Genomic DNA, 17,782 nt, shown 5'->3' with positions numbered 1-17,782 from the left:
TTCAGACTTCTTTGGTGGGGTCATCATTGCCCTGATACTGAAGCTAAATAAGGGTGCTACAAAATTAAAGCCTGTTTATTAATATGTAGTTGTACATATTAATTTAACTCAGGGTTCTATTTCAGTACACGTGTACAGCAGACACAATCAAAAAAAAGCCTCCCTTTCACCACTCTACCTGAATCCTCAGCCTCTAACAATCTCTATTCTACACCAAAGTTGACTTTTTAAAAACTTCCACATGCAAGAGAGAATGGACAGTACTTGTTTTATTCTTTGTATGACATTTCTACAAATGCAGCAATCTACAGTTTTATCCCTCTTGTGAATGACAGGATATCATTCTTTATGAATGAGTAGGACTCCCACTATGAGGTGTGTGTGTATGAGAGAGAGATGACTGCCTCACTATCTCAGCTTAATAACTATTACATTAACATTAACATGAGCATTCAAGTGTCTTTTCAATATATCTTTGAATATACACTGAGGCATGGGGTAACTGTACAGTAGATCTACTTTTAATTTTTTTGAGGACCATCTATCCTGCTCTTCAAAATGGCTGCATTAGTTCACATCTCTACCAACAGCATAAGAAAATTTTTCTTTCTCTATATCCTCCCCAGAATTTGTTTTTATTCTTAATATAGTCATTTGGACATTTCATTGCAGTTTTGTTAGGCATTTCTCTGATGGCTGTGGAGCAAGTGATATATTCTTGGATTAAAAAATCCTAGATTGTTTTGTGAAATAATATGGCATGTGCATTTGTACTATAAGTATCTGTGCATGTGGCTGGATATTCATGGGTGAATGCATGAAGCAATGCCCAAAATCTTTGTGAAGTTAAACTTAACCAACTCTATGTAAATGTTATATATTTATGAATATCGTGCAAAATTTTAGCTACTTTTACTTATTTTTATGCAATTTCTATTTGAAAATGAGGCAAAATATAAAAATATTTAAAATTCATAAAACTAAATGAATATGAAGGGTTTGAGTTCCTCCCTTGAACTGATGGAAGACTTTAGAACAAAAGAGATACCAAGAGGGAAAACTCCCTGAAACATTCCAACTTATGGGGCCAGCCTCAGCTTTAAAAAGCAAATATGTACTTGTTTTCATGTGTCCGCAAGGGGGCCTGCATGTGCACGTGAGCGCCACATACATGTGCGGTGCCCAGAAGAGACTGTCACATTTCATGGCCTGGAGGAACACACAACTGTGAACAGCAACGTGGGTACCGGAACCAACCTTGGTCCTATGCAAGAGCATCAGGTGCTCTGAAGCACTATGCTATCTATTAAAGGAAAGTGTGTGTGTGATTGTATGTGCAAGTGGCGTGTGAGGATGTCAGGAGAGGGCACGGGGTGCCCTCTAACACTTTCAGAAAGATGTCCAGCTTGCTGTGTGACTACTGTCATCTGATCTCAAATCTTCAAGGTTGGACAGCAAGTGCACTTAAGCTATCTCGCCATCCTTCAATCTAAGATTATTATTATTTTTTTTTTTTTAAGGAGCATAAAACTGACCTTAAAAGACCTCAAGCGAAGATCTACAAGTGAGAAAAGGAACCAGGTAATATATGAGTTTCTAGGGCTAGGGTGGGGGTGTGGTTAATAGAACATAAAAAAAAAAAAATTGGACTAGGTAGAGTTGAAAGGGAGCACCCAGAAGGCTGGAAAGGGAGAATGTCTGTCTGTCGCCCCTCCCCCACTCTCAGAAGCCTTTTGTGATGTGGAGGCCTGGCTTTGTGATGGGGAGTCTCCAGCTCTGTGACTTGGCTGCGGGTTATCCTTCAGCTCTCAGAAAGAACTCCTGTTAGTGAGGTTCAGATGAAGAATCTTCCCTCTCTTCTGGAAAGCGTATACAGCACATGGCTCAGCCTCAGCTCCACTCTGTGGGCAATGGACATGATCCTTGCCTTTGTGGGTGGACTGGGCCTCTACCTCCTGTTACTCCCTTTCCTTGAGAGTCATCTGTCAGCATCACCACCAAATATTAAGTTCACCAGAAAGGTTAGACACTCTAAACCTAATCTAACAGAGAATGCTTTCTCCTCCCCTCCTCCCCTCTCTTGGTTCTCTCCTCCCTCCTTCCCTCCCTCCCTCCCTCCCTCTCTTCCTCCCTCTTTCCTTTCTTTCCTCCTTTCCTTCCTTCTTCTCTCCCTCCCTCCATCTCTCCTACTGTGTCTCTTTCTTAATTTTTAAATTAGCATACAAAGCATTGGGCTTAATAATGGGATCTTTAAACAAAATGTTTATCTTGATTGTCTGCTGTCTTTCACACCCTCTCCTCTTTTATCTCCCTCCCCATCTTGTACTGTTCCACTCCCCAAATCAAGTAGAGAGATGTTTGGGGAACAATCTCCAGAAAGAACAGAAATCTGTTCCCCTTGGAGCCGGTGGGGCAGGGTTGAAAGCATCACCACAGCCTCTGTCTAGAAATTGCAGTATGCCTGTGAGGTGTGCTAGTGTGCCAGGGTAAACTTGAATGCCATGGTTTCATGGACAGGACCTACGTTCTCCATATATGTGGGGGACCTCTGATATTGAAGAAGCATTGAGTGCTGGCTCATATGTCCTTTTCTCCTGTGTTAGCCTTTCCTCTGTGATGGTTTGTCTGAGGGTTGTGCTGGGCCTCACAGGGCATTAGACCAGAGGCAAGGGTGACATCCAGCAGCGATGAAGCAGCTGAAGAGATTTGAGTCTTGAGCAGAAGAACAGCAACTGCAGACAGCTATGGCTGGCCTCACAGAGAAAATCCTCCTTCTGTTTTGTGTGTGTTATATACATGTATGTGATGTGTGCGTGCGCGCGTGTGTGTTGTGTACAAGTGTGTAATATGTGTGTGTATGTGTGTAAGTGTGTGATGTGTATGGTCTTAAGCACAGGTGAGGGGTGCATATACTGTGCATGCGTGAGGAGGGCCAAGGAGAAGTCCAGGTGGTCTGCTCCACAACCTTTACTCCTTTTCTGTAGAAAGAGCCCTTGTAGCCCCAGGGCCATGGGAGGCAGAGTGCTGTAGAAGGCAGGAACATGTCTCCCAGCCTTCACCCAAGTTCAGGTCTCTGTCTTTGCCTCCGTAGCACTGGGGTTACTGGCACACGTGCACTTATGCCTGCTTTTTACGTCAGTGCTCGGCCATGAATTTAGGTCCTCAAGCAGCAAGTGTTCTGACCTGCCAGTCCATCTCCACAGGGAAAGTGCTCAGGAAAGTGCTTGCCTTGTGAGCATGAAAAAGGTTCAGATACTCAGCATCCAGTTAGAGAGCTGGGCATAGTGAGGTGTGCCCACAGTCTCATGCTGGGGAAACAAATATAAAAGGATCCCTGAAGCTTCCTGGACAACCAGTCTAACCGGCTCAGTAAGTTCCAGGGTTAGAGCCTCTGTATTTAGACAGAGTGTCAGGAGAACACTGGCATAGATCTCTGGTCTCTCATATTCACATACACTAAGAAAGAAAGAAAGAAAGAAAGAAAGAAAGAAAGAAAGAAAGAAAGAAAGAAAGAAAGAAAGAAAGAAAGAAAGAAAGGGAAAGAAAGAAAGAAGAAAGAGAGAGAGAATTTGCACTCACTTAAAAATGTGAAGTTAAAACAAAAACAGAACCACTAGCACCAAGTTTGGTGGCACACTTCTTTAAACCCAGTACTTGGAAGGCAGAGTTAAGTAGATATGTGAGTTCAAGGCTAACCTTGATGAAGAGAAGAGATGTCTTAACAGTGAAGAACACTTGCTGTTCTTCCAGGGAATCCAAGTTTATTTCCCAGAATGCATAGCTCACAACTACCTATACTCTGGCTCCAGGAGATCCAACACACTCTGCTGGTGTCTGCTGGTGGACAGATACATATCAAATGAACACACACACACATACACACACTATATTAAATTTAAAAATTCATGAATATTGACTATCTGCAGCTTCTGTAGAGGAGAATGAGAATCTCTTCCTCCCATCTCTCTCTCTCTCTCCTGCTCTCATTTCTCAGCCTCAGATGAAGATGACCTGGCAGAGCCAGCACAGGAAGAAGTTTAGGAATCATTGTAGGAGCCATGCCAAAGGTAAGTCAGTCTCTGCCATTCACCTGTCTGTGCAAAGCTAACACCATATTTCCCAGGTAAGTTGCAGTAGCCTAAGGGGGAGGTTCATGGGAAAGAAATCAGAATCCCATACTCAGGTTTCTGGCTTAGAAGAAAGCTATGACAAGCCAGCTAACAAGTGTTCCCAACAGAGACATCTCTGGCTCTTGGGAGCAATGTTCCCGGGATTTGGGGGTCGGACCTTGAGTAAAGCTGATTTTTTTTGAGGTGACTCCCATCCTTTCTCCCATAGATCAGCTGAAAGGATCATGGATGGCGACAGCTATAAGAGCTACTTATAAATGATTAAGTGCTATCCATTCATGTACCTTGAAAACACTATCGATCATGGATGACAGGACTTTGAATGCTAATGAGCAGACTCTAGAATCTAATCTCATAATCTTTTCTAATGGGACACCCAGAAATTTAGCTTACTACAGTAACCCTATGCCCCACCTTCCACCATCATAACCCTGTCTCCTAATTTCCAGCTTGGGGAGAATGCCTGAAAAAACTCCAAGGAAAAGAAAAGGATGGATTATTTCTAGAAGAAATGGGCTCAGGACACCATTTGAATTCTTTAGGGAATATGCTTAACTCGTCAAGTGCTAGACAGGACAGCACTGCCTTGCTACCCTTCTGGAAGCTGAGAGGAAAATCAAATCCCAAGATTTGGGGGGACCATTTCCAACAGAAATACAACCAGCTCTTCTGGGGTCTCCCTTCTCTCCACAGTGAATCTTTAGTGGCTACTGCCTGGATCCCTCAGACAGCTTCTGCTCTCCCTTCTCCCTTTTTCTTATTCAATGTCATCTCAGGTGTTTATCCAGTACAATTTCAGGATAAACTGTCTCTGACGCTTTCCCACACATTCCCTCTGTCCTACTTGGACCTTCGATCTCCACCATTCATTTTATCTTCATCTCAATTCCAGCCCCAAACTCTGACTCAAGTCCATCTTCAATCCCCTCTCCCAAGCCTACTACCCTCTTCTCTACCCTACACTAGGGATTATGGAACATCTTGCTCTCAGTCACAGTGTAAGCCACCATACCTCCCTACTGAATTACAATACAGAGAAAGGCCCTTGCTGACAAGACAACAAGAAAGTAGATTGTCTTTGCCACAAGTCTGTGATGTCTCGACCCCCAGCCTTCCCCAAGACTGGGCAGTTCCTATGTTTCCTGACAGTGTCCCAATCAGCTGTGAGCTCCGGGAGAAACTGGAGCAGCACATTCAGAAGTGGCTCCTCCAACACCGCTGGAATCTTCCCTGTAAGACCCAGGGAAGATCCCAGGAGTCTCTGGAAGTGATGCAGCGTCAGAACACAGCCACAAATACTTGTCAAGCGTCATTCCAGCCCAGCCCCTCACAATCCTCTGTGTCCTCTGGCGAACACAGCAAGGATGGCCAGAAGGTGAGAGTCCAGCCAGAAAAGGAAACTGGCAAGAATCTGGGACCTATTCTAGGAAAGATCTCGAAGGATCCAGTCAGGGGCTTTTACAAGCCTCCGAGAAAGGTTCAATGGGCAAACATTTCGCCGTCAGAAAGAAATCCAGTGAAGTGCTTGGAGAGCAACTCCAGAAATGACACAATAAAATACATAGCCAACAATCCAGAAAACTCCCTGAAAACTAATTTGAGCCTAAAGTCAGGGCAGATCCATCAAGGCCTGATCCCTCTGAATGTGCGGCGATCCTGGCTTGTCATAAACGATGGTTTTGCCAGATCCCCCGTCAGTGCAGAAACTAGAAATGTAACATCCCCAAATTGTTTAGAAAGGTCCACGAGCTCTCTACGGAAGCTTCTCTTTCTCGATCCAGGAACTCGACAGACCCTGGAGGCACATATTGTAAGGTTTTGGGTGAGGCACAAGTGGGGCCTACCCCTTAAGATGCTCAAGCCCATAAACCTTTTTAAGTTGAAAAGTGTTGAGTCTCTGCCTGTTGCATCTCGTTCCCAGCCCTTTTCAACCACCAGTTCAGTAGCTGAGGTAGTCAGGTTTCTAGGAAAACCATCTCAGAGATGCTTGCGAGAGATGCTTAAAGATTCTTCCTCATCAGTGGGGAGTTGTCTCCTTGTCTCCCCTCCTTCCTGTAAGAATATCGATAGGGCTCTGAGAAGGCTTCCCTCTGGGGTTGACCATAAGCCTTTGAAAGTCCTGCCAACTAAACCAGAGAGCAGGCATCTTTCTAAAACTCTCACACACAACTTCACGGCCACAACCTCTCAGAGTGAGATTGTCTTAGAGAAAGAGAGAGAGACCCAAGAAGTCTTTTTACTGCCTAGAAGGACTAGTGTCCAAAGTCCAGGGCCGCACAGCCTTCAAGCACAAGTTGTGAGTGAGCTTCCGTGTAATGTGAAGATAGAACCAGCAGCCCAGCCACAAACCTGCACCACTGCTGCGCTCCTTCCAGAATGTTCTAGGAGCAGGGTTCCTGCAGACACTTCGGCTCCGTGTGCATTAGGTGACATTGTGGGAGTAGAAGGGAGAAAGAGCTTTGTGCAGCAGAAAACCAGTACTCCAAAGCATCAAGTCTCAGAGAAGGACCTAATCAAGCTGTTGGCCTCTACTTGTCAAGATGAGGACACTAAGAGACAGAGTGAAGGAAATCATGAAGAAAAGTCCAAGTTCACCAGAGTGAAAGAGAAAGACAACTTTCGAAGTAAATACCATCAGCCTGTTCCAAACACCACACAGGTTCTACCACAGAGCGCCTTCCAAAGACTGGTGAGCCGATTTCTACAGTGGCTTCAGCCCAAGAAAACAATCAAAGTGCAGGAAACTCCTCCCCCAAAATTTAAACCTACAGCAACCACTGCCCAGAGCCAACGAAAGCAAGTGAGAAAGAGAGCACATGTGGACAGCAATGCTGCTGAGGCCCAGGAACTTATGACAGCTGTTGGACAGATGTTAGAAAAGAAAATGATGCTGCAACGTAAACTCTGTGCTTCAAAGTTCAACCAGCACAAGCAATTTCCTCCTGCCCATCTCTACCAGTTTTCCCAAGGCCAAAAGCCAGGCTCCTACACAGAGCAAATGAGAGACCCAGCCAATTTGTCACAGCAGAATTACTGTATACAGGACAGGCACATCAGAGAGCAGCTGTCTCAGAAAAATGTACGGTTTAGCAATGAACCACAGAGCCCACAGAACCTTGGGTCCTCTCCCCACAACGCAACTTTGAACCTAGTGAATTTCCCCCCGAATAGAATAATTGTGCCAGCCTTCTCGGGTCACCATCTCCACTGTCCTAGGCACTGTGCTCTTCAGAGAAATATCTGTAGCCAACTAGAAAATTCTAGTTTTTTCTAGCAGGAAAACATAATCAAAAAAATATTAGTGCATGTAAAAATTATTTTTCTCATGTTAGTACATTCAAGATATTTAATGTAGTCCAAAATACATGTTTTTCCCCTCATAAAAGGGTACTGGCTTCTGTCTGTTCTGTGTTTTACATAGGCCTTGGATTCTAGCAGGGGTAGAGTAGGATAGGTGATTGACAGGGATGGTGCAAGCCCATGTCCAACATCAAAACAGTCTTGCCAGTGTCTGGGAGAAGTTCTGGTGGTGAAATGATTGCTGCAAAAGCGTAAGGATCTGAGTTCAGGTTTCCAACATATATGAACAAAGTCAAGTATGGTGATGAACATTTTCAATACCAATGCTGGGAAGAAGAAAAGGATTCTTGAAGCTTGCTGGCTACCTGGCTAGTCCATTTGAGTGAGCTATATGTTCACTAAGTGACCCTGTCCCAAAAGAGCTCCTGAGAAAATCCCCAGCACTGACCTCTAGCCTTTACACACATGCGCGCACACATGCACACTTGCATACGTGTGTTCGCACAAAGTTCACAGAAGTAAAACGGAGAGCGGTCCATCCCACACTCTGCTTCAATTCTCCTTCCCACTGCTTTAGCTTAACCCTAAACTTCAGGCAGCTGCAAAGACTAGGCTGACAAAGGCATCTTAAGCCTCCAATCTCCCCAGGGTCTCCCGGCAGTGTCAGAACCAAGCAGCTGTACTTGCTGGGAGTGAGGCATTCGGTTGCACTCTGAGCTCAGAAGCAGAAGAAAGCTTGCCCAGAGCTTTCATGCTTCTGGGAAGCCTCTTCTCCTGAGGGAGGGGAGGGATACTGATGAGCCCTTATAATTCAGCCTTAAGGAAAAAAATCAGTCATAATCTGTCTCCCTTAATTCCCCATGTGGTAGAAGAGCAGAGAAAGCACTTTCCAGGTCAGGCTGAGAACATTCAGAGAGGCCACTGAAGGTTGTGTCTACTCCAGAAGAAAAGTGTCACGGTTCAGATGCAGACTGAGGGCAGGATAGACTGAGGGCGGGGTGCGAAGGACTGAAAACCTCGGAGCCAAAGACAGAATCATGGAAGTGCTATAAATGTGACACAAGCTGTTCCCCTGTCACCTGGAATCTATGAGGAGGAAGGTGGTTTTTGTTTTTTTAGGGGCCAAGTGGTTTATCCTGGTCACACTTGTTCCCATCTGTGATCCTTGGTCTCAGGCATAGAGAAACCACATAATCAACAACAAAAACAGACTGATTGGAATCAAAACAAATTAGGAAAGATAAATTTCTTAACCTTGCATATAATCACATGTCTAATCCTAGAAAGGATGATTTTACAATATACTTCAGGACCGGGGATCTTGAGATCTTTAAGATCTTTAACTCTGTTGTATACATATACCATACCAGGACTATTATCAGTAGAGAGGTGAAAATGTACAAGGGTGGAGGAGATGGCCTGGGTTCACATGGCATATTTTGCTCAGCACTTTAGTTCAGAAGCCAATAGAAAAGAATCAGAAAGGCTGTGCACTGCCAATAGCTTTGCAAAGTCCATCCCCTCCCCTGTGTAGGAGGGTACAGGAGAGGTCTATGCTCCACTCTCTGCTTCTAGCATTCCTTTCTATTAGACCTTGCCCATAAAGTAAATGAGGAAGAACCATTTACACAGACAAGCTGTGCTACACACAGGATACAGACTAGGCAAAGCATAGGAGCCTCATACACGGTGGAGGGCCTTGCATCAGACTGAGCCTGATGACAATAGAAATGGGCTCTAACACATATGGTTCCTCCACATATGGGACTAGGCTGGCACCTACCTGCATGTAAGGATAGTGACCACAGGCCCCTGGGGTCTGGATGCTGGTGCCATACGATGGACAAGTTAGCCTCCAAAGTGGGACCAGCGGTGAGAACAGAGCAAGGGCTGGCAGGAAGGGTCTGGGACTTGAAGCAGGGTGGTTTCCTGGCCTACAGAAGCTAAAAAGATGGTAAGAGAGCTGGATCCTGACCTTGGAAGAGGTCATGTCTGGCTGTTTCTGTCTTCTCTTGAAACACTAAGAGGTGAGTTCTCTAAATTACATAAAAGCTGGACTGAGACCCCACGGTTCCTACCAGGGAAAGGGCAATAAAGTGACTGCACTGATGGACCAGACAAGAGAAATGGATGCTCTCACATCATAAGATTCAGGAAGGTCATCAAAGAGAGATCTACTGAAGCCTCCCAGAGAGACTTCAGACAGCATTGATACCGCACATTGCCTTACATTGTTTTACAATCTGAAGCTTCTCATAGGGACTTTCCACTGGAACCTCACACAGCTCTTAGCCCTGGTGTCAATCTGGTGTTAAGCCCCACAGAGACCACACAGAGACCTGTCTCTCACACAGAGGCTCAATTCCATAGCTGTACCCCTTCTCACATTGACACATTTTCAGACCCCACACTTAAACCTCCACAGATACCTTCTATAGAGATCAATCAATATAGGTCCCAATCAACAAATAGGGGCTACAGAGCCCTGTCACAGAAACACCCAAGGCAATACAAAGAACCTCCAAACTCAAGTTCTCCCCCAAACACCCCTGGTCAACATACAGCAATCCAGATTACCCTCAGAAACTCCCAGTTAGTACAGAGAGATCCTCTCACAGACACGGTCAGAAAACAGACCCCAAGTCTCAGAAATCTCCCACATATACCACAGAACCTTCCAAAGATTCCTTAGGTTGATCCAGTGACTGCCCTGAAAATAACCAGACATGTTTGCTACTTCCCACAGGTCCAACACAGAGAGCTCATGAGACCCCGCTATGAGATCTCCACGGAGCCGCACACAAGGACCTTTTACAGATACCCCATAGAAATCACCACATAGACCTCCCAGGTAGCACAGACCTCCCCCTGCCTTCAAATAACCCCCCTAGCAACTTTTCCTAGAGGTTTACTCCTCACAGTTCACACAAAACCTCCTATGGAGACTTAAAGGAAACCTCATCCGGAGCTGTCAGCAGAACACTGGCCAAGGGTCACACACACAGAAAGTTCACACACATTCTTCTGGGGTCTGAGAAGCCAATGAAGATGAAACTGCTTAGAGCAAAATGGTACTATAGAACTGTACTGTGAGTCACTCACAAACACCCTCACATTATCAGCAAATAGGATTCTCTGCTTAAGAAACACATTTTTTTTTGGTTATTTTTATTTTAGTAGCATTTCTTTTATCTCTGAAGAAAATATACATGAGAGATCTACAAAAATATTTTTATTACAAGATTTTATTAGTTTTAACTCTTTCTCAACCAGGGGGGATGCTGAAGAAATGAAGAAAAGACTGACACAAATCAGTAAAGCTGGGATTATGGGATTATGCTCTGCTACCGTCCCAACTAGGAACCTCAGTGTGTTCACTGTGAGCAGAACAGTGAGGGGGGTAAACCAGTCTCAGGAGGAGGGGTCTCTGTGGGTGAGCAGTCTCTGGATGTAAAAACTCTAGAGCAAGCTGTGGTTGCTAGTTTTTGTATACACTGACCAATTGTTCATAAATGCTCATGCTTAACTCCTGAGGAAAATGTTGCCATTCTTCTAGAGCATAGCTAATATTGCCTGGCAATTTCTTATGGGTCCTAGGGTCTCTGAGTCCTCAATATGGCTGTGCGTGTGTCAACAACATGCTTTCTCTCAGGGCTTAACTCACTCAGGGCTTTTTCCACACCTTACAGAACTCTGATTCACAACACAGAGAATCTCAGTTTTAAACATGAGTAAATATTGTCAACTTCCAATGACAGAAAGTATCTTGTTTGTCACCTTCTAGACAAAGTGTATCAATTCCATATTTTTAAAAAAATCACATTGGGGACAAGTTTTGAAGTTCGATGGTTTTCTTCTTTCCAAAGATCTGAAGCAAATGAACCAAAGGCATCTTAGGAGAAGAAAGGGTTCATTTGACTTACACTTTCAGGTTGTGTCATTGAGGGAATGATATTGAGGGAATATCATTGAGGGAAGCTGAGGTAAAAACCCAAACTTAAATTTGAAGCAGAAACTATGGAAGAATGCTTCTTGCTAACTCTGTTTCCTGCTTAGCTTGTCGGGAGCCGTGACTCCAGCGGCCTGTTTGATATTTAAATCTCAGTGGAGAGATGGCTTTTAGCAGGCCTTTAATAATGGCAGAGAAGAACTTGCAAGTCCATCTCCTTTTGTTTGTGACAGCAGGTGGGATAGCTTGTGATGGTCACACCTCTTCCTCAGGCTCCTTGTGCAAATTAACCTATTGTTCTGAGATATTTTACTGGCTAAAAGTAACTCCTGACAATAAAAGAGGTCAGAGGGCTGAAAGCAGAGGAGGCGGAGGCTTGAGACTTGCAGCTTGTGCTGCAGCCTGCCTTTTGCTGTGGCTGTTGAGTCTGGACCTTTAAAAAGTTTCCTGTGTGCTGTGTGTTTATTTTATAATATTAATCCTCACTCCCGGCTCAAGAACCGTTTGACTCTGCTGGCTGGCTCCGACTTTCTTATACATTCCTTGACCTTCTTGGTTAAGGACGGTGCCCCTCACAGTGGGCCGGGCTCTTCTACATCATTTAATAATAAGGATTGTGCCCCTCCCCCATATACAACAGGCCCATCTGATATGGGTAATCCTTAAATCAGCTCTAATCAGGTGACTCGAGGCCAGAGGTTTTCAACCTGTGGGACATGACCCCTTTTACAGGGGTCGCCTAAGACCATAGGAAAACAGGCATTTACATTATGACTTATTACAGTAGCAAAGTTACCGTTATAAAATAGCAACAAAAATTTATAGTGAGGATCGCCACAACACAAGGAACTATAGAGACAGGTCTCAGCATTAGGGAGTTTGAGAACCACTGTTCCAGTCAAATTGAAAGTGAAAGCTGGGACAGATGTCCCTGGTAGGGTGACCTAGCCAGCCCACAGAGGAAGAGGATTCAGACAGCCCTGATGGGACCTGATAAGCTAGGGTCAGACAGTAGGGGAGGCGGACTCCCCTATCAGTGGACTAAGGGAGAGGGATAGGGAGGTCAGAGGGAGGGAGGGTTGCCGGAGCCAGCCAGCAGAGTCGAATGGTTCTTGAGTCGGGAGTGAGGATTAATATTAATAAAATAAACACACAGCACACAGGAAATTTTTTTAAAGGTCCAGACTCGACAGCCACAGCAAAAGGCAGGCTGCTGCAGTAAGCAGTGCCAGCAGCAAGTCTCTGCCTCCTCCCCTGCCTCCAGCCTTCTGACCTCTTTATTTGTGAGGAGTTACTTTTAGCCAGTAAAATATCTCAGAACAATAGGTTAATTTGCACAAGGAGCCTGAGGAAGAGGTGTGACCCTCACAAGCTATCCCACCTGCTGTCACAAACAAAAGGAGATGGACTTGCAAGTTCTTCTCTGCCATTATTAAAGGCCTGCTAAAAGCCATCTCTCCACCGAGATTTAAATATCAAAGCCAGCCGCTTGGAGTCATGGCTCCCGACAGAGGGTGATGAGGGAGGGGGCTGCAACTGGGCTACAAAGTGAATTAATAATAATAAAAATAATAATAACAACAACAACAATAAAGATTTGTGCTCATCCAAATGTGGTTATTATGTTATTACATAGCTGAAAAAAAACCCGAGGCATTCTTAAAACACTTAAAATCTGATAAAAGTCATCACTTGCATAAATGTAAGTTCTGATAAAATGACTGTGGCTGATAGTATCTGAAAGAAGTGTACAATTAATCAGATTTGTTCACACACTGAAAGCAGAGAACCAGAAGTGGGCCAGGCTACATACCCTAAATTCCTACTCTGCCAGGCTACAGTTCCTAAAGGATATATAATCTTCCCAAATAGTGCCACCAGGTAAGGACCCAATGTTCAAACACATGAGCCTATGGGGTACATTTAATATTCAGTCTACAGCAAAGACCAATAAACTGACAGACTTATATTCCAGCCCATTACAATGGGGGTGTTAAATAGGGAGGGAAGGGGCTACAACTGAGCTTCAAAGTGAATTAATAATAATAACAATAAAGATTTGTGCTCATCCAAATGTGGTCTGTTTAGCTGATAACCAACACTTGATACTGAAGGCAGCATCTATAGCTATGGGTGCTTGGCACAAAGGAAGCTGTGCAAAGAGTTAGCCAGGAAAGTACCTTTGATTTGAAAGTTAGTCCTTTTCTCACAACACCAGGTCTAGAAAAGTTGATGCAGTGAGTACTGTGTACATTAACCTCGTAAGTTAATGTCCCAGCTATACTATTTTGGCACATGCCGTTATCCATGTATTGTAGTAGTCAACTATATTTGTCATAATTAAGCTAAATGTCAATAGATGACTCACTGAAGGCTTATACACCTTTCAGCTTGCTTATACAGACACTGCTCACAGCAATGCAAACCTTTTCTACCTCATGGCACTGTTCTCATCGATGCAACATTAAATGAATGAGGACTGGGAATGTTGTCCCCAACCTGTCAGCACTGAGCCTGTAGCCCTTACCATTGCAGACATTTTCTACAAGACTTAAAATACAAATAACTTGTCTACCATCTTTCTTCTGAAATTACTCATGAGTACTGTGTATGGTACCCACATTTCCCAAGCTGTGTACTGTCTGTGTGACTGTGTTGCCTTTGTTCTTACTTATCTCTGCAGGAGTCCGTGAAGTAGAGGAAGTAATTCAGTTCACAAACATACTCAGTCAAAATCAGCTTGAGCAGTAATCCCAGTGTTGATAGTGTGTGCTGGTTCTAATGAGACCCCCCACACACAGAGACTCAGATGTGTGGCCTTCCTAGAGGGAGTATGTCCCTGGGAATGGCTTTGAGGTGGAAAGCCATATGCCACGTTTAGTTCTCACTCTGCTTAATGACTGCAGTTGATGATGTGAGCCTCAGCTTTCCGCTTCTGCCAACGTGCTTTCACTTTTCCGTCATGGACTCTAACCCTCAAGAATTACCCGGCCCAAATATACTCTTCTAGAAGTTTCCTTGGTTGTGGTGTTTTATCACAAGAGAAAAGTAATAGCAGCTATATTTTTAAACAAAAACGCCAACAGCCATGGGATGTTTGGATGAGGGTAAGAACCAAACTCAAACTGTAAACATGAATTCACAGTATGTATGCTATCACCTTGACTGTAACTCAATGTTACGTTCTTTCATAACACTAAAATATAATCATTTTATCAAATTTTAAAATGAACATCTTCTTTCCTGTGGCAGCCAGAACATATGTGCCCTTAAGACTTTCTGAAGCTATAAAAATATTTGTACTTACAAAATGAAGACATTTTATTCAATAATTTGAATTTCTTTACATCATTTCAATTTGATTACTTTTCTGTGTTATATCAAAATTATTATATACCAAAAAGTATTTATTAAAACCCTTTTAGTATGTTGGTATAATTCTGACAAAGTAAATTATAAAACATTTATATATGTCTATTTATTTGTAAATATTTTATAATAATGACTATGTTTTATGTGTTTGGTTTGTGCATGTCTCTAGGAGAGAATGTTTGTGTGTACATGTGTATCTAGATGTTAGAATGGCAAACTAGAGTGTTATTTTTGAGCAATCCATCTGCCTCCTTTGAAACAAGATTTGTCATTTGTCTTGGAACTCACCATGTCAGTCACACTGGATAGCCAATGAGAACCAAGACCTCTTCCCCCTGCACCCGAACTGGAGTTACAAGCACACACCACCATGCCTGGTACTTTTTTGCAAGGTTCTAGGGATCAGACTCAGGCCTTCCTGTTTTCAAGGCAAACATTTGACTGAGCCATCTCCCCAGTAACACACACACACACACACACACACACGAGACATTACACAAAGGGTTGAGAATGCACTGGCCTATGAGAAATTTATAGTCTTCCCAGAAAAACATCAGTGTATCTACTGTGTATGATTCCAACAACTTTTCCATACTTTTTTTTTTCACTTAGCGACATGCACTTAAAATCTCTCTGTATTGTTTCAAGGTGTTTCATTTCTTTTTTATCCCTGAATACTATTTTACTGTATGTGTTTGTTAAGATTTATCACCTCATCAACTGAAAAAATTTTACTTCATGGTTTGTAACTGTTGAAATGTAATAATAATACTTTAAACAATTATGTTTCCCATAGTAAGAATAACACAGATAAAGTAAGTTTGATCATCTTGTGACAATAAAATATTTTTCTCCATATTGCTTGCTCATCAGTCTCAATTCCTACTTCTCAGTGTAGCCAGTGGCAGTACAACTGATATTAAAATTATCACTCATTAGCATTGTTACTGCATTAGGTTATCTAAAATATGAATTTCACTAAACACTAATATGATTGTATAGCTCTCCCCCTTAAAGTTTTTTCATGATTCTCAATTGTCAAAAAGACAAAGCCCTAATTTGAGAATTTCAGGCCTTTCAAAATCCTGTACTGGGTTGGAGGTGCAGATCAGTGGAGGGTGCTTCCCTAGCAGGCACAAGCTGTGGGTTCAGTTCCCCGCACTGCAAACAAACAGGGTAACAAAGCACAAACCCAAAACTCAGCCACTATCTTTGCTCCCTTCTTCCCTGTATTTTGCTCTTTATTCTTCAGCCAGACCAAGATGCTTCTTCTCTGAGACCGCTGATTTCTGTCCTCCTCTCTCCTGTTAAGGCCATACTTTTCTTCATCAATCCATCTTCACATTTCCCTCAAAAGACTGTTTAACTATTTCATTCACTCATTTATTTAAAACAGAGTAAAATGTTAGATATTGAGGCTAATTTAGGCACATCCTGTGATCTATGGTATTTTCATTCTAGTTGCCACACAGAACTATTTATTTCTTTAGTTGGCTGGCTTCCTCCTGGTAGGTGTAATGGCAGGTCCAGATGTGCCAGCTTTTCCAATATAATGTTACATTTTTAAGTGGCATGCCTGTATTTCTCTATTTGAAAGGTTATAATGGATGCAAAGCTTGTCTTTGCTGAATTGTATTATAATTAATGGGTGTATTTAGAAAGTTTTAAATATTTCTTATTGCTGCCTTGTAGTTTAAAAATGAAAGGAACAGGGTTGTTCATTTTACAAATGCAGGTAAATAGCAAATTTAATTTCCAAACAAAATTATATTTGACAATACTGAAAGCAAATCAGTTGTAATGACTTTCAAGCTGTAAAATGTCTGCGACATTTTATAAAATTGCCCTTTTCCTTCAAAAATGGAGGTTACATGAATGTGTAGATTATGATTGTAGAGCAGGGATAATGCTTATTGTTGCAGCAAGCATGTTACCCCATGTACCATCTCCCTAACCTCAGGATAAGCATTTTTTAAAGATTAGGCCCAGAACAATGAATTTCTATTACATATTATTTACCTGACTCACTGTGGTGAACATTAGATCTTCAAAATTTATTCATCTTATGACTAAGAAGACATTTTCTTTGAATCACTGCACTCCCATTTCCTCACCTCTCAGAGCCCAGTAATCATCACTCTTTTTATCAAACAGGGGTAATTATTTCTGTTTTATACATACCACACATAATCTCTCTTTCTCTGTGCCAAACTTCTTTCATTTAGTCTAATACCTAATTACACCCAAGCTGTCATTAACAGCTAGGGCAAACTATGGAGAAAAGATTTGATTCTGAACTTTGTAAAGCTAAAATTCTCCTGTTACTATGCCCCATGCCACTACGTAGCTAAGTAAATTGCAAGATCACCTAAGTAAACTTGCAAGGGCAAAAGTCCACCAGATGTCTCAGGCTTTGTAAAAAGACATGGGCTCTGAAGAAACTGCCCAGAAAGCCATAGTGAATTGGTCCATCCCAGGGAATTCACTCAGTCATGTCCTCATTTGACCCTCAATTATTGAGAACTCTGCCTTACATGTTACTCAAAGGAACGGGACCATCAGCTAACACATGTAATTCCTGCTCTTAAAGACACTCCTGAGGCTTTATTCTGAACCATTTCTGACTTTCCCCAGCATCTTCTCAAATGCCTATCATTGATTAGGTCAAAGCTGTTTGTTCTGACAACTCTAATCAGGTGGTAATGCCATGTATTGCAAAACATCTTCTGGTTGGCATCTTCTGTACTGTTGGGAGCAAAGCCCTGGGACCCTTCCTAAGGGCCTGACCTGCCAGATAAGCACTGGGCGCCAGCAGGCCATAGCTTCTTACAACCCATTGTTCCCAAAACTGTTTGCTTTGGGACACATCCGTGACCACTGATGTGACCACCGATGTTATCTTCGGGCCTTGTAACTCTTTAACCCACCTTCTTAGCCTTGGGAACTTCCCACCAAGGGCCTTGGTATTTTTCCACTATTACTTCCCTTTCTCGCCCCTCTCCCCCGCCCTGCCAAAACCACGTTTTAAAAG

The 17,782-nt window shown here is 43.0% G+C and overlaps 1 protein-coding gene across 1 annotated transcript in view; it reads left to right on the top strand.

Annotated features, from left to right (window-relative positions):
- Positions 1 to 1,838: 1,838 nt before the first annotated feature.
- The window catches only part of LOC129669662 (spermatogenesis-associated protein 31-like), a 20,856-nt gene continuing 4,912 nt past the window's right edge, over positions 1,839 to 17,782 (top strand). Inside the window, exons 1-3 of the mRNA XM_055597962.1 lie at positions 1,839 to 2,021; positions 3,995 to 4,067; positions 4,580 to 7,281. Coding sequence (XP_055453937.1) covers positions 1,839 to 2,021; positions 3,995 to 4,067; positions 4,580 to 7,281 — 2,958 coding nt within the window. The remainder of the gene's footprint in view (positions 2,022 to 3,994; positions 4,068 to 4,579; positions 7,282 to 17,782) is intronic.

Source organism: Psammomys obesus, unplaced genomic scaffold, assembly GCF_907164565.1.
Source record: "Psammomys obesus unplaced genomic scaffold, mPsaObe1.curated_primary_1811, whole genome shotgun sequence".
NCBI classification, from domain to species: domain Eukaryota; kingdom Metazoa; phylum Chordata; class Mammalia; order Rodentia; family Muridae; genus Psammomys; species Psammomys obesus.
This window is presented reverse-complemented; position numbering and strand designations above follow the sequence as displayed.